Source organism: Physella acuta, unplaced genomic scaffold (genome assembly GCF_028476545.2).
Source record: "Physella acuta isolate Inbredline_101_S28 unplaced genomic scaffold, ASM2847654v3 ptg000489l, whole genome shotgun sequence".
Lineage (NCBI taxonomy): Eukaryota > Metazoa > Mollusca > Gastropoda > Physidae > Physella > Physella acuta.
Genome location: NW_026732008.1, coordinates 623,340 through 641,567, shown reverse-complemented (window position 1 = coordinate 641,567; position 18,228 = coordinate 623,340). Strand labels below are relative to the sequence as shown.

At 34.3% G+C, this 18,228-nt stretch overlaps 1 protein-coding gene across 1 annotated transcript; it reads left to right on the top strand.

The window, feature by feature from the left end:
• Positions 1–6,256: 6,256 nt before the first annotated feature.
• LOC131944382 (LETM1 domain-containing protein 1) lies at positions 6,257–17,974 on the top strand. Its single transcript, XM_059304950.1, has 9 exons — positions 6,257–6,395; positions 9,278–9,444; positions 9,971–10,083; positions 10,796–10,875; positions 11,091–11,277; positions 14,068–14,169; positions 14,330–14,464; positions 15,676–15,772; positions 16,427–17,974. The coding sequence occupies exons 1-9, from the start codon at positions 6,262–6,264 to the stop codon at positions 16,540–16,542; spliced, it is 1,131 nt and encodes a 376-aa protein (XP_059160933.1). The 5' UTR covers positions 6,257–6,261; the 3' UTR covers positions 16,543–17,974.
• The last annotated feature ends 254 nt before the right edge of the window (positions 17,975–18,228 follow it).

Sequence of the window (18,228 nt, the reverse complement as noted above, 5' to 3'; positions counted from 1 at the left end):
TGGGTACCTAACTCACGTTAGGGTAAGTAAATTCGGCCGGGCATAGTCCCTTCATTTGTCGATGTCACAGAAACAAATGAACTCTACTTCACTTGCATGGTATACCATCAGGTTTGAAAGGGAAACTTTTGTCACGTGTAAAATAGGAAAATCCACATTGTACAACTGCACTATTATCAGTCTGTTGCTCTCAACATCACAACACCCCTTGAAATGTGACACCGTAGACAGCCTGCATCATCAGTGCACTGAATCCAGCTGAACTTTAATTATCATATCATAACCTAAAATTTGCAATAAAAACTTCGTGTTTATATCGCAGTACGATATAGCGATAAACTGCCTATTGTAATATGATATGGGTAATAATGAAGTCGGTGTGATGAATATATTTCACTTTCACCAGACAAGTTCCATTTATTCTGGACCTTCAACAAGAGGTAAGTATACTTTTTTTTAGCTGGTACAGTTAGTAGTTGTTTAAGGAAAGAGATTGACACAACTTGCGAGGCAATATACCCTTGGCGGGGGAATGTTATCGTGTTTTGTATTGAGCTATATGAGACATCACGTTCTATATTTTTTACTATTTTTTTTTCATTGTGACGTCTAACAATACAATATCGTAAAATAGATTTACGAAATACAGAATGTGTAATGTTAAATTGCATGCTTGTATATTATGTGGAGTGTGGTAATTTTGTTTTAAGAAGTGGTATAAATTCTGGGACCCGGTTTTTGTTGAAGTTGATGATGCAACGTTATATTAGATGTGGAAACGGTCGAAAATGTCTACTTTAAGATATCCATTATATGTGTATATATATATATATATATATATATATATATATATATATATATATTGGGGACTTGTGATCTATGGTATATTAAGTTACATAAAGAAGGCGATTGGTTGAAAATGAAAAATCACACGTTACCATAACGGTATATTCTTTAACTAAGATACTAGCTTATCTTACCTTTGAATTTATCATGTGTACCTAGGCCATCGGGACGGAGTAGTCTAGCCGTAAGTCTCGAGTTCAAGTCAGTAGACGTCCCTGAGTCCACCCAATTCTGATGGGTACCTAACTCACGTTAGGGAAAGTAATGGCGGCTGAGCATAGTGCTGACCACACTATCTCTTCATATACCGAGGTCACAGAAACAAAAGAACTCTACTTCACTTGCCCCATAGATCGTCAGGTTTAAAAAGGGAAACTTTACTTTTACCTAGGCCACCAGCAGGTTCAAAACTGCGAAGTATCCTTAAAGAAAAGCCGTAACATAGTCATGTGACAGAGCAAAATGTATGATATAAAGTTGCACAATTTTATAAAACTTTGTCTTTAGATGGTATTTCGTGCATAGCATAATGGACACCAGCGAATTGTCGAGATTCCTTCCATAATGTTGTTGACATGGAATAAAAACGTGCTTTTTTAGATTTAGACCGTAAAAAAAATAAAAAATAAAAACGTAAGCCTAAAATTAATTTAGAAATTTTATTTTTTTAGAATAAATGCTATAAAAGTTGCAAATCCAGAGAACTTGAAAATAATTTGTTGAGTTTAAGGCTACATTTCTATTTATTTTCATCAAGCCTAAGTTATAACCGGATGTTTCACTTTCGTTAGACAAATATTGATTGGCTGTACAGTAACTTAGTGATCGATAACTATTTGTTTACAATACTTTGCAGATCAAGTTTTTAAATAACAATGCAAATTTAAAACCCCATGACCTAGTTTTCTATTTTTAGCTTACAATGTGTACAATAAAATTTATGGCGGCCTATCCAATAGCAGGATGCCATTGTTTATGTCGCCATCACACGTGAAAACCAAATTGTTTTTGCTTTTTTTTATTTTTGTTTAGTTACCTAAAATATTAAAAACATCAAATACATCCAATCTTTAGTAAAGTCCGAAAAAAACCAGACAGACAGGATTTTATAACCATATTAATTGTAACTACGCTGTGCATGATTTTTAAATTAATTTATGGACCTCTTAAATACCTTTGAGACTTTTCTCGCTGGTGTCCATTTTAAACTTTTAATAAATGATTTGCAGTATGCTCTCGTATTCGTATTATTATGTGATAATCAGCATTTTGATTCTTTGGGCATACGTGAAATAAGTTTGAAATAGTGATACCTCCGCTAATAGCATACTTCAGAATTCCTGTTACATTGCATAGATTGTTCAAAACTATAGCAATAAATGAAGTCTATTTTGTTTTCTAAATGAAGGAGATATTTTTTTAAATATAATAATATATTTGTTATTTTCTTATTTTAATTATATATCTTCAGTGGTTTCTTTTCTGTTTTTTATATAATATTATATTTGTTATTTTCTCATTATAAATTATACCTCTTTAGTAGTTTCTGGCCTGTACGTACTAAATTGCTGTAGACATGAGGAACTCCATCATATTCCAATCACCAGCTGTACTGGTCCTTGTTGCCGGTGTCTACTGTGACTGTACCGTCGTGTTCTGGGATCACATCTTCAACCAGGCCGGACTGTCCGAGTGCGATAGACAAGGTGACCTCATCAGAAAGCTGTGCCGGATCGACGCACGCACGCTGTCGGACGCTATCGAAAGTCTGGACTCGGTTCAATGCTGCTCGAAACCGGAGCCCTGGACGGAAGGCCACGACTACTTTCATGCAAATTGGTGGAGCTCTTTGAACCAGAACCACACATGGTCTCTGTGTCCAGCTGGGTATTTCCTCACCGGCCTCTACAGGACAAATACGAATTCATACCTTGGGAACATCGAGGAGGGCCGGTGCACCAAACCGTTAAATCACCCACCGTCGTACGGTCATTGTTATGTCCAAGACATCACGGATTGTTTTGACCACTCGGGTTGTTGTGGGTGTGGGCCGGAGACCTTCGTTGTGGGCCTGTATCGTGGAGGCTGTGATACCCTGTCTTGTATAGAAAAGCTGCGCTGCTGCTCGGCGACAAAATCACCGTAACCCCTGCAAAGACTTATAAAAGATCTGAAATAAACTTGATACGCCGTTATGAAAAAAAAAATCTATTTAGCCTTTTTAATTAAAAAAAAAAATATTTTCAAAAAGGTAAAATAAATGTAATAAAATATACTGTTTAATAGTGTTGTCTTTTGTGTGTAATATAGTATTGTGTTTTTTTTTCTTACAACAAAATACTCTGATAAATACGGCGTTTAATAAATTTACTTTGATTGAGTGTGTATGTCTATATCTATAAAAGCAAAGCGGGAATGTCAGTCAAGCTGTTCCTCTCAACAACTGGATCTTATATTTGCAAAGTGTTGTAGAGGAATTTATCTTGCCATACTCTGCGGTCCACCGGCATTCTAACTGGAAAACTATAGCCATCTCTATAATCGAGTTTAACATGACCAAAGACTGACTTAGACCACACAAAAAAAGATGAAAGATAAATTCCTTTAAAATATATAGCATATTGTTTTCAAATAGCTGTGAAAATCAATTAATAAGCTCAAATAATTAATATTTGATCTTTGTCTGATGTAAACAGCAATTTAAACAGCTAATACGTTATAGATAAACAATGCTGTTCATTTATGCGCTTGTGCGTACTTTCACTCAAACACATGCAGTCACACATGCAGGCAAGATCTCACGCACATACTTGCAATGTATGAAAGATGCACGCACACCAACAGACGCAAACACGAACATATGTACATATAGCCAGTCTCAATCTCTCTTTTACACACACACACATACACTCACACACAGACAGGCAGACACACACACACACACAGACACACACAGACACACACATACATACACTCACAAATGCGCACGCATGCTAACACGCTCAACTACACAGTAAAGAACTTTCTTTTTCAACACAGCTCACACATGCGGGCAAGAGCTCAACTCACAAACACGCGTGCAATACGTGAAACAATATCTCATGTGGGAATTTTTTTTGCGTACATCTGCACATACAGTATCAAGTACTGATATTACCCGATAAGGCGCACTTAGCTAACTTCACGCCACACCCGACGTAGACCCAACATGCAGGCAAGCATGTACAAATACAACACTTCACTACAATTCTTAATAAGTAACTTAGTTGTGACATCAGTTGTTTTTTTATCTCTCTAGACCAGTGGTTCCCGTTTTGGAGGTTCCTAACCCCATCAGTTTCATATGCGCATTCACCAAACCCTTCTTAATATTTTTTCACCAGCACAGACGAATTCCGAAGAACGTCTACCGCCCCCCTCCCCCCGGAACGAAATACAATATATACAGAAAAAATATTCTTTTATCAGTGTTATCCCCCCCTCTTCCCCCGAGAATTTAGTACGCCCCCCCCCCCCCTCGCAAAAAAGAAAAAAAAAATTAAGAACCACCTACCCTCACCCGGAGAAAAATAGTCTGAAAAAACACTATCTGCATGATTGAGACTTAGCGACTAAAAGTAGGAAACTGGTCTAGATAATGAAAGTAGTGTGTACCTTTAGAATGAAAGATCTACAAATGTGACTAGTGTTTCTCTCGGAGACCCCCCCCCCCTTCGGGGAAAAATATTTATGTAGGCCCTATTTATTTTGATATAAGACGGTTTGGCCTAGCGGAAGAGAGCTAGACTGATATTCTGAAAGTCTCTAGTTCGAAACCGTGTTCAATGCAGTAGAATGTCCCTGAGTACTATAAGCTCTGTTGGGTACCTAACTCACGTTAGTTAAAACTAAGGCGGGTGGGCATAGTACTGACCACACTATCACTTCATATGCTAGTATTTTTTTAACCAGTGTTCGCCCTCCACCACCCCCACCCACGGAATTTTTAGGTGGCCCCTCCAAGAGAAAAATGTTTGCTGAAAGAAACCCAGGTTACCTTTCCCCAACACCCCCACACCACGCCCACTAAATGTCCTACAGGTAGTAGATACGAAACCAAATGATTGGCACTAAAGATGTAGATCTAGGGAATCTAGGATATAGAGAGGGTGTTATTTTTAAAATTAGCAGCAAGGCTGTTTGTGTGAGGTGAAGAAGTGAGGCTATCTTTTTTTTTTAATTATTCATTTGACGCTCATGGGTATTTTGCTGCAAGCTTCAGCTAAATCTAAATTGATAGCTACTAGATCTTTAATAATACTTAAAAACATTATAGAAAAAAAAACTCATTTTCAATTAAATTATTACTTTGGTCGTTTCTAAATATTTCTATATTATTATTTTTTTATATTCTTGTCTTTGCTCAATGATTTCATATAGATCCCTTTATGAAACTTATTATTTAAGTTTCTTTAGTAAATTTTAAAATTTTCAACAATAATAACAGCCTAATGATAATGCATAGTTCATAGGTAAGACGCCATTAGGATTTTAGAGAGGTTTAGGTGTGTGTGGGGGGGGGGGGGAGGGTCACAATCAAAGAAAATTGTCTTGGCTTATTATCAAAAAAATAATAATAACTGGTTACTTTTGTTGCATTTATTTAATAATTATATTAACACTGGTCATCACAGGCGTAGCGAGGGGGACATGGAGGTGCTGGCCGCACGGGGTGACACCATTTAAGGGGGTGACACCAGGGCAAAAAATGGCAAAATGTACAGAAGAAAAATGTTTTTTAGCCAGTTCCATTAATGATTGATTAAAGTTAAATAGGCTTTTATGTACAAATCGACAACTATTACAAGAAGGGGGGGGGGGGGGGGTGTGGGGATGACACCTGACGTAAACGTGCAAACTATAGAAAAAATATTGCTTCATCCAACTGTTTTATTAACAGACTATAAATAATCATCATTACTATTAAGTCTGAAGTGATTAAAGCTTATACACATACATTTACGGGAATGTGGGATATACTTATATTACAGGCCTATGTAGGCCGACACACACACATACACGTAGATATATATATATATATATATATATATATATATATATATATATATATATATATATAATATATATATATATATATATATATATATATATATATATATATATAGGCTATATATATATATATATATATATATATATATATATATATATATATATATATATATATATAGGCCTATATACGCAGTTCCGCACGGGTGATACCCGACCTAGCGACGCCACTGCTGGTCATTAAGATTTAGATCTAAATATATATCGTTACAAAGTAAAAGAAAATAATTTAAAAATTAAAAATATCATTTATAATTATAATTGTTTAAATGCGAAAACCAAAATCGGTAACACTTTACCTAGGACAATATGGCAGCGCTCATGAGCAATAACATAACAGTCAAATCATTATATCATGTCAGAAGAGGAGGAACCAGATTGTGGCCGATTTTTTCGAGCTTAAAGTTTAATCCGGAAAATTTATCACCAGTGATATGCTCGAGGTTACATGTTGTTCTTTATTTTATTGCTTAGGCCTAATAAATCTGTTAAAAAATATTTATGATTTATGGGTCTTCTGTCAACTTGACTTGACTCTTGAGTCAGAGTCTGAGCTGATTGAGTCAGTGTCGACTCTTTCGATTGACTTTCGACTATTTTTGAGATTTGAGTGAGACTATTCTCGTTGGTGTCCAGTGTCCCTTCTTATGTTCTAATGATGGGTAATGTATCATTTTAGGTATGTAAAATCAGCCGAGACTAGAGATCTAAATCTAGATCTAGTTAAAATAATGTGAAAAAAAGGTGACTTTTTAAATTTTTGGTAATCTATCATTATCATCAACTATTGTGTTTAGGTAGTCTAGCTAGATCTAGAAATCTAGATCTATGCAAAATCGGCCATCTAGAGTAACATTACCAGCTCCGAACACCCTTAGCCCGAAACTGAGACTCCTTTCCGGTTCGAGACACCTAATTTTGTTACTATTTGACATAGAATGAAAACCAAAGCATAGAAATACTCTCCAGCCAAAGAAGAATAAAAATATGTATTCCCTTTTTTTCCATTTGCAATATAACTTTTAAATAAATGCCCCCGAAACAGACGACTCAGTCGTCCTGGACACGAATACGATTTTCCTGGTTTTGCCTCCAAACGACTGGTCTTTCCTCCATCCGACTAAGTCATATTGATGTTTTTTTCAGCTCAGTTGAATAAATAATCTTGTACTATTAATATTTTATGTGTTTAGTTTTGTGTTTTAGTGTGTATTTGTTTTTAAATGCCAAAAATAATATATTTTATAACAATGGAAAAAAAATAATAGGGGAGATAACTCTTCCCAATAAAATGCTTGTGTTATGGTTTACTATGGGTAATCGTTTCCAGGCAAAACACGTAAATTTTGATCCTCCTTACGACTACCCCCAAAAAAATGTATTTAGTAAAGAAAATAGCATTTTCTATAAACATATATGTTCTGTAGCCTATCCCATTCAATTTAAGTTAATTTTTTCTGAAAAAAAATAAACATTGTTTTAAAAAGACGCTAAGTCGGGAGGAGGCTTTGCTTGTTCCGGCAACATAAAAATGGCCGCCTACATGACGGGTTGCTTTTAATTGCTCATATCCCACTGTGGGTAATTCAATGGATCAAAGTTTGATGTAAATGGACTTATAATAAATGGACATATTTACTACCAATTAGATAATGTTTCTGTATAAAATATTCAAATAACAGTGCAATTAGTATTCAAAGTGAGAGTTACGGAGTTGTTCGTTTCGAGGCGCATAGTCGGGCCAGGCAGAGTTACTCTAGATATAATGTGAAAAAAAATTGTTGACTCATTTCTCATTTTTAGTAAGATTTATGTTTTGAAAGTTACAAAAATGTTTCAAAGTTTCATTCATGAACCATTTTTAAACAATTGTATTAAAAGTTAATTAAAACTTTCCAGTAGGCCTAATAAATAAAGACTAGCGATGTTTTCATCAGATGCAACCAAGCTCATTTCTTAAGCAGCCATCTTGTTTAAGTTTAAGTTTTTTTGGTAAAATTATAGTGCTAGATTCAGGGGAAACCACTGTAATTTACAGTTGTTTTATATAGCAAATCTTACTTACTTGCAAACACTGCTGTTAAAAGTTCATTTCTGGCCTGTATTGATATGTTTTTGGTTTATTGTTCAGTTATCTATAATATTTGACACGCATCTATCACAATATACCTATATTAAAGCCTTTACAATGAAGCAACTTTTTCGAACAATACTACTAGCCTCGGGTGATTTTATGCACCTAAAACGATAGATTACTGTTCTAATGACAGCCTAAATAAGCAGATATTGCAGATATATAAATATTGTAATTACTTATTTTGAACTGTATTCAATTAACTACCACCTTGGCTGGGAATTAGGCTATTTATTTATATTAGCCAATTGGGGTCTCTTTTCTTTTTCAAGAAATAGGTCAATACAACCATATAAATTCAAATAGATCTAGGCCTAACCATTTTAAACTAAGAAGAAAAAAGTGCTGATTTAGGCCTAATCATTTATAATTATTAGCCTAAATTAAGAATTATAATCCATCAAATGCCTTGGAAAATTAAAATCCTCTACTCTAGGGCCAAGCCATAATTACACTAATCTAGCTAGGCCTACTAAGTCTAATCTTTAGGCAGTAATTTCTCTATTTTTGGCTTAGATTTGCTTGAAATATTCTAGGACACATGACCTTTATCTTTTTCTCTGTTTATTAATTATAAATGGGATCATGTTGCAAACAAGAATAAATAAAATACAACTTTATGTAGGCCTAACCTTTGCGTAAATAACGCACAAAAAATTTAATGAAATTTATTCGATTCCTCAATTGATCGGATGCACATGGAATTACAGCAACTATTCAATGTCACTTTCTTGTTTAATTTTTAATTTATTGATAACATTTGCGATAACATTGAGTATACAGTATATATAATAAGGCATTACTGGCATTACAATTATAAATCTCTATTATTGACTATTTTAGTCACAATCACAGTGCTACTTGCAAAGGACATTGTAATTGACTGCGATGGTTTCTCATTCATTAATACACAAAATAAAGTTTACTTTTATAATATCAACTAATTTCTAATGATAGCTTAATTTTTAATTACATTAATTTACACAGATCACCTAACATTGATAATATGTATTGCACACTTTAGTAATACTAGATTATAGCAAAAAATTAAGGTTTATAGTGTTAGTATTTTATAAAAAATAACATTTATAATTTAAGAATCATTTTGATCATACTCTCACAAACACATACATTTATTCTATTTAGATTCACTGAACTATAATCTGCGTTAATATTTTCTTTAATGGATAGATGCAGCAAGTACTACAGTACACAGCAGTCAGAAGACAAAGTTAAACCTCCAGCACGCCTGCGAAGATTTCTGCTAGACAAACTAGTAAATTTTATAACCAACTCTTCTGATCAGCTGGAGAAGAGAATACCAAGTGTCTTTCAAGTCTATAGAACATTTAAAACAGGTATTTCTTTTAACACATCTCTTTGATAAAGATAGCTAGCTCTTTTAGTAGTAAACCACAATGGTCATTATTCCAAGCTGTTACTTAGAAAAATACTTTGGCTTTTTAAGATCATGAACATATTTTTTTATAGACCATAGAACTAAGTTCAGGATTGCCTAGTTTCTAAGTTAAAAACAAATACTGATGTCTCAAACCTTACTCTACAGTTAGTAACTGTATAAGATTTATGAGAATAAGATTTGTGACATTAGTAGGCCTATACTGTACAGTTCATAAATTGTTTTTTTTAATATTTTTAGATATATTAAGCATTTCTTGTTTTATTACAATTATTTTTTTAAATATGTATGTTTCACTAGTTGTTAAGTGTTATAAAGCATTTTTAAATGTACTTCATTACTTTATGAACAAAATTAAATCTAATTTATATAAAATTCAAATTAGTTAACATCATCCAAAAATGAGTTTGACGTTAGCTGTTTTAGGGATAAGCTCTGTGTAAAACTGGTGTTGGTGTTTACAGGTGTGTCAGGGTTTGTGTCCGACACAAAAAGCTATTACAAGATCTCAACAAGGCTTTGGTCTGGAGAAAGTCTGGAGAATTTTTCCAGGAAAGATTTAGAACTTTACAGACAAGTAGGTCTAAACAATTTATTCAAATTGCTATATTTATATTGTCATCCCCATTATAATCGCTTGGTTTTTAAATTTTATACTCATTTTAAAATTATCAAGCTACTGAGTTTTCCTAAAAGAAATTTTATGTAAATCAATGCACTGTAAGCTTTACTATCAAAGTCCAAGGGAAGTAATTAAAGCAAACAATTTTTATTCATTTCATTCCCTTAAAAACTATGCCATATATTTTAAACCATAACTTAAAATATTGCTGTATTTTATTAAACTTTGTACACATTGTTTCTGAATCTTAGTATTACCTCATTGTATTGAAGTTTGTATTAATTTTTTGTTCTGAATCTTATTATTAATTCATATACTGTAAGGGGTCATCAATTTATGATGTCCACGTAAATTTGGAATTTTATACCCCTCCTCCCTGTCTATACGCGTCCTCTTTTGACAACTCCCCCCTCCCCCCCCCCCCTAAGTGTTGATGTCCTCAAAAATTTAGTAGACCTCTCAAAACATGCTGCAAAACTACTAATGCATTAACATTTAATGTGTACCTTGCTAAATTATTAATTGCTAATATAATGTACGATTTAATATTTTTGAAAACAACTAATTTTTTCTTGCGCGGCACCCCACTGTGAGGCCGTCATGAATGGGTGAACCCTAGCAGACAGTTAAAACTAAATGTGTTATTTAAAATTTTCACCTCTTTCAGTTTTCTACAGATCTGCCAGTTGTGGGTTTAATTTTTGTGATAGTTTTTGCACCTGGAGGTGCAGCCATTTTCCCACTTGCGTAAGTTTTATGTTGGACAGTTAAAAATCTGGAAACTGTCATAAACATATATAAACTATTAATTTTTTGTTTTTCATATCGTTTGTCGAGTATTTCGAAATAATTTTTCTAGGAATTTTTATTTAAATTATGATTTTAAAGGTAATGTGAAGATGAGTTTCAAAATATCTGCATTAGTTATGTTCATAGCTTATTGCTCTTTTCATTGATTACAGCTATGTATTTCCTCGTTATCTTCTGTCCCAACACTTCTGGACACCACAGCAGAAGGTGGAGTTTCGAACCCTAGCCATCAGGAAACAGCTGAAGCACTACGACGGTGTTTTAGACTACATGCACCTGCTTAGCCAGCACATAGAACACAAACCATCTGCTGAGAATGTCAGGAAACTTATTAGCAAGGTTGTTTATTTTATTCCTATTCTATTTCCACCATGTATTGTGTTCTTGGATTAATTGGGCCAAAATATTCATTTAATTCATGTCAAAATACAGGGTTCGTGCGGCCTCCTGAAATTCCAGGAGGTCCTGGAAAACTCCTGGAATTTAAAAAAACGTAAAAATCTCCTGGAATTCTCCTGGAATTTGAAAAAATATCAAAACCTCCTGGAATTCTCCTGAAATTTTAAAAATTCTCCTAAAATCTCATGAAATTTTATTAACCCGCGGCGCAAAACCCGACCGAAATTATTTGATTTTGTTCCGCCAATAATTGAATAGTAGTTTTTAAATGGGACGAAAATAAAAATAAACGCATCGGCCGTCGTCCGACTGAATCGCACTGCCGTGATCTACACATCGTGTAGCACAGCCGAGTGTGTGGTCACGTGACGCTAGGCGATTGACCCGATTGGATGATACTATAAACAATTTCTAAAGATAGATAGGCCTACATGTGTTCCCGTGTTTGACTTGTCGGCTTTTGGATTTTTAAAGTAGACAGGCATGTTTCATAACTTTGTCTTAAACTATTGAAACAGCAAAAACAAGTTGTAGTAGTATTTACGGCTCAGGACTAATCGTCAAAATTAATCTTCTGTAGAAAACCCGGATAGCTGCGACCCGATCAAACAATGCTGATTCGCGTAACGTTTCATTTTTCGTAAAAATGGCCATAGAAAATAAAATAAATTTCCAGTGGCTCTTTTTTTTTCGGTTGACTAAAAATTGTTAATACGCTTAATACTAGCTTGCCAAATCGACCAAAATGGGCTGGGGTGGGTGGGGGAAGACACTGACCATCCTACACGGTATGTAACACCCAACGTAACATCCATAGCTCAACCCGCCCCACTACTCCGTGACGTGAAAAGCCGACGATCGTCGCCTTTGATGTTGTGTAACACTCGTGCGGTGGTTTCATACCCCATCTCCCTTCCCCCTTCACTTTGTGGAGTTGATGTTACTAATCCTTGGGCATAGATCAAGAAATCTTGCCAGACTTTTGTCTCTGAAATTACGTAATATTCGTTCATCGGGTTGCCCGACTAGCCTAGCATCATTGGATTTGGCATCCAAAAATCAATAAAATATCACGAAATGATATTAATTGGTGAAGTCTGCTTGCATTTATACCTCTTTTATAGTGAAAAACTCTTTATTCTTTAAAATTTGGTCCATACCCTCCCAGTATTTTTCCTCTTTCAGGGTCTATCCCGGTTGTCTGAAAAATGTGCTATTTTTTTTAATGACAAAAAAAAATCATAACTTTTTTGTTTATGGTCAGATTTTGAAAATTCAAACTGGTCTGTAGTCAGATTTATAGCCTCTGTCCTAATATGTAACTAATATATTGTTTTACTTTTACTGAAATTAAATTTTTGCATTGGCTTAGCTAATTAAATGTATTATTAAGTACGCTTTTTTTTAAAAAATGTACAAATTGGGTTTCTTTTTTGTTTTTAAAATCTCCTTGAATTTTGTTTTAAACTCCTGGAAAAGTCCTGGAAAACTCCTGGAATTTTATTTGAACTTTTGAGCATGAACCCTGAAAATAATTACCTGATCTATTTCCAACATGTATTGTGTTTGGGCCAAAATATTCATTTTAATTCCTGTCAAAATAATTTACTGATCTATTTCCATTATGTATTGTGTTCTTTGATTGTTTGGGCCAAAATATTCACTTCACGCCTGTCAAAATAATAGGCTGATTTATATCCACCTTCTATTTTGATCTTTAATTGTTTGTGCCAAAATATTGCCAGAACGCCTCCCTTTCCCCCCCTCCTCCCCTTCCCTCCCCACCTACTGCCTATTTCTTCAAATGTTATTGCAAACATTTTCCAAGCTCCCCTGATGTAATTAACTTAATTAAACATCTTTTTGTCACTTTTTATTGTTGTCTATTAAATCCTTCACAAGTTTTCAAAATTATGAATAAGTTAAGTGCTTTTTAGAGAGGCAATAATGATGTTTTTTACTTATCTGAAAAATGCAAACTGGCTAAAGTTGAGTTGAACTAAAGAAGAGATCTCAGTTTGCCTTCTAGGTTTAGTTTAAATGTAGTAATTTGTAAATTCACCCTATACATTAGTTAATAGTCCTTGCCCACTTGATTTTTATTTTATCGATTTTTTGCACGATTACAATCAATTCTTCTATACTTCTGTAACACATACCATGGGGGGATATTTTGTAATTTATTTGGTTGCGGCCCCTGTGGGTCAGCAACTGTTGATGTATTTTATATGCTCTTCTGTGAGCGATGTTCCCTGTGTTCCCATGTCATGTGACCTCTGGGTAGCTGTACCTATGTCCATGGCATTCAAACCCCAGGCTGCGGATGACACGGATCGTTCCATTTCTCAACCTGGTTACGTAATGAAGGACTATATGCCGTGTATGGATTTAATCTACATGGATTTGCTGTATACCGATTTGCAGTATATGCAATAAAGCCAGGATCTATCAGCAAAAGCATTATTGATCATTTGTGTGTTACCTCTCGGGTCAGCCCTTAAAAACACTACACCTCAGTGGGTAATATCACAACACATCCCTACTGATGCAGTGTTACACTACTGATACCAGAAAGTAAATATTCAATTGTCAAAAAATAATAAGAAACTTGTCTATAATTCGATGATTTTGGAATGCCATCCCCCTTATTGTTATCATGGAATATACAAGAAATCTGTACATAACTACCCAACAATCTTATTTATTATGTTACTTATTACACTTTTGCAGTTGGATTCCAAAGTTGTGTTGTCTAATGCAGAAATCCTAGAGACTTTGCCACTGTTTGAAGGGAAGCCATTCAACATGGAATGCCTATCTATAAGACATTCAGTAGGTTCATTACAAATTGGACAAATCAAGTAGATTACTTTTACAAAAAAAAACATATTTTTTATTGTTATTTTTTGTTGATTTCAACTATGCTTTGTGTCACTATTGTTAAAACTGTTAAAATGTTTTTATGACCATTACATTATAATTTATTTTTTAGAGACATCTAAGCAAATCTCTAGGACTCTCAGTCAGGAGGAAAAAGTTGATCAAAGATGCTCTGTTTTTACACTTCATTGATAAAGCCATGCAGAGGGAAGGTATTGATATAATGGAGGAAGAAGAATTGGACAAGGTACTATCATTATTTATTTATGCAGCAATATTTGATTTACAATAGAGCCTTTATTCTCCATGGTTTATTTTAATACTGCTGATTTTACATGTATGATGTAATTAAGTTGTTTTTAGAGGCAAGGAACATGATGTCAATATTTTTAAAGTTTTAACTTTAAATCCAAATGGCTTATTTTTAAAAAAATTTCTTTTCTATCGGGAATTTTTTTTTAACATCCAGAGAAAATGTGTCAAAATTTCTTAGTACCCCAAAATTAGGTGGGATTTTGTTTCCATTGTCATGCCCATATGTGTTTACTTTCCTTGGCACTAGTCAGTCATAGCAGACATTTGAAGATCAAAGTCCAGAAGCAAAACATGAGATTTTTTGTGACATTAACATTTGGCAACCTCATGACTTCATGCAAATACAGCACAAAAAATATGCTGTTGTATGTCATTTCCTTTGCTTATTTTGGATGATCATCTTGATATTATTTATCAGCTGGATGGCCTTTTTTTAAAAAAAAAATATCACTTAATGGGACGGCGTAGTACAATGGTAGAGGATAATATGGCTGCTAAACCAAAAGCCTTGAGTTCAAATCTGGGTTCAAATCCATAGAACATCCCTGATTCCACCCAACTCTGATGGGTACCTGACTCACGTTAGTATATTCTAGAAAGATTATTTATAGTGGTGACCAAACTACCCAGAAATTGTTGAACTCTACTTCACTTGCCCCAAGGAATTCCTGTATTGTTTTATATGTCTGACCAGATAAAACCTTAAACTGGTTGTATCTTTGTTCTCAGGCATGTTACTGTATTATTTTATATGTCTGACCAGATAAAACCTTAAACTGGTTGTATCTTTGTTCTCAGGCATGTTACTGTATTATTTTATATGTCTGACCAGATCAAACCTTAAACTGGTTGTATCTTTGTTCTCAGGCATGTTACTGTATTGTTTTATATGTCTGACCAAATAAAACCTTAAACTGGTTGTATCTTTGTTCTCAGGCATGTTACTGTATTATTTTATATGTCTGACCAGATAAAACCTTAAACTGGTTGTATCTTTGTTCTCAGGCATGTTACTGTATTATTTTATTTGTCTGACCAGATCAAACCTTAAACTGGTTATATCTTTGTTCTCAGGCATGTTACTGTATTATTTTATATGTCTGACGAGATAAAACCTTAAACTGGTTGTATCTTTGTTCTCAGGCATGTTACTGGAGAGGGTTAAACCCCAGTGGTTTAAGCAAACAAGAGAAAGCTCAATATCTAAACAAGTGGATTGACATTAGTGGACACATACATGGTAACTATGTCACTCGATAGATGCTGTTTTATGTCATTTTGTCCTGTTTTTCTAAATAACATAAGTAAGGAGTCCACTTGCAACACTTGCTTAGTCATTTCAGATTGATTTTCTGCATAATGAATTTGAAAACATATCCTATTTAGCTGATATTAAAATTTTCTAATTTTTTAGTATCTTCTTTGTCTTCTTCTGGGTTCTTAATTTAGTTTATGGTTGAGGATTAAACCAACAAGTCCAACTTCTTGTATGAACTGGACTGTGGTCTCCAGATCTGTGGGTGCCCCATATAGTTTTTCCTTGAGTGGGGTGTATAGGGACCAGTATTTGGCCATTTTTTTTTCACTAAAAAAATATTTATTTTGCAGTATTTTCAATTTTTATCTTATATAAGATTTTTATTTCAGTATGGCTTTTTAGAACAAAAAAGTGAATAATACTTTAATAAAACTTTAAACAAAAAAAAATTCATATTTTTCAAAAAATTAGTTAACAGGTATTGCAAAATGTCTCCTCAAATACTTTACCTGTTTTAACTTTCTTTTTATTGTGATAATATTAAAAAATGTGATTTAAAATTTTTCTTTAATAACTTCTTAGTATCTGAATGTATAAATCACCATTGACGAGTGTTCTGTTCTTCTTGTCTGCCAGAGAAAAGCATATCACTCCTGCTGCACCTTCCTGTCTTGTTGAGCTACTGCCACCCCAAGAATCAGACACTGATGGCAACTAAGACAATCAACAGAGGAAACATTGACAGCTACTGAAGAGGTCGCTGTCTGGGAGGAAGTAGATCTGTTTGAGATGAGGATGGTGTCTTGTATTGTAGTTCATATTTTGATTTCTTCATAGCAGCAGCAATATTTCACTCCTTTGCTAATTATTTTTGACTGCTTTTTGTACTAAAAACCAGGTGCTGTTTAGTTTATTTTTTCTTATGTGATTTGGGTATGTTTAATATGATAAAAATCAACATAAAAACTCAAGATTATATGTAGTACATAAGTCTTGGTTTTTGTCTCTTCTGATTTAATTTACATGACACATACCCAGGCTTCAAGTTTTGATTATTTTATGTTTGGCTTGTGAATTTCCCAGCAGTGTTTTATTTTCTCATTCAGTCTCACTGTTTAGCAGTACAATGTTTCTCAATCTTTTTGTTGTGTTCCCATTGCTAATAATAATACAGTTACGTATAATGATTACTGAATCATAAATAGATAGTGCTGGAATCATAAATAGATAGGTGCTATCAACATCCTACTGCCAGGGAGTCTGTCAACTGCCTTGATGTTGTATCTAGTTCTATTGTCCATTACAGTGTGTTTAAGTGCATACATTGTTTAAAATAAAAATGTATTAATACTGAAGTCATAATAAGTGGAAACTACTGTTCATGACAATATCTGCAATTACTTCTCCTAACATAACCTTACTTTACTTATGCTTTTATTTGAAAACAATGTAATGCATTTACTTACTTCATGTATAGTCTTTTCTGTTCATTTTATATTATTTTCTACTTATTTTATTCATAAAAATACAAGCAAATTATGTATTTGTTTGTGTAATGTGTTATTCGAGCTATTTATATTTTAATTGACTTATATGAACATACTTACCTCAAGATTTTATCAGTTTTCGGATTTCGAAGGATGCATTATTAATGATAGAGGATGCTCTACTGCAGGGGTTCCCAACCTTTTTTGACTCTAGAGCACATTCTAAAATATCGATAGGGTGGCGGGCACCACCTATTTTAAATCGACAAACTCCTTCCAGAGGCGTAGCAACCCTTCCCGTCACCCGGGGACAAAACTTTCGATTTGCACCCCCCCCTCTCAAATTTTCGATTTGCACCCCCCCCCCCCCTCAAATTTTCGATTTGCACCCCTCTCCCCTCAAACTTTTGATTTCCATCCCCTTCAACCTTTCAATAATGTTTATGTAAAAAATTCTGTCTCTGTCGAATAGTGAGAGGCGGGCACATACGAATCGTTCGGCGGGCGCCATGGCGCCCGCGGGCACGGGGTTGGGAACCCCTGCTCTACTGTATGTTGTATGCAATGATAACAGAGGTTTCACTGTTTGTTCTATAACAATTTTAAACATGGTAATCTCAGACACTTTCTACTTGTTCACATTTATCACCAGTTTCACAGCTGCTTGTGTCATAGCTGCCTCCAAGAGCAGGGTTAGTAAAACCATTGGTTAGTTATTAAAACGTTTTTTATTATATTTTTTTTCAGTATTTTACATGTTTTATTTACAATAGAGTTACATGACTAAAAACCAATGCGCGCCTAGCTACCGAACGTGATGGCGCAGCCATTGAACGTGATGGCGCAGCTATTGAACGTGATGACGCGTGTGGTGTGGTTGGATAAACATGCCTACTAATTCGGTCCAAATTTTAATTAATTCAAAAAATTTTTTGTGAGCGAACGAAAGGA

Excerpts from the sequence above, each read along its gene's own strand:
- LOC131944382 (XM_059304950.1), top strand. The coding sequence starts at position 6,262 with ATGGCAGCGCTCATGAGCAATAACATAACAGTCAAATCATTATATCAT. Across the intron at positions 14,465-15,675 it reads AGGAAGAAGAATTGGACAAG|GCATGTTACTGGAGAGGGTT; the intron begins GTACTATCATTA and ends CTTTGTTCTCAG. Across the intron at positions 15,773-16,426 it reads CATTAGTGGACACATACATG|AGAAAAGCATATCACTCCTG; the intron begins GTAACTATGTCA and ends CTTGTCTGCCAG.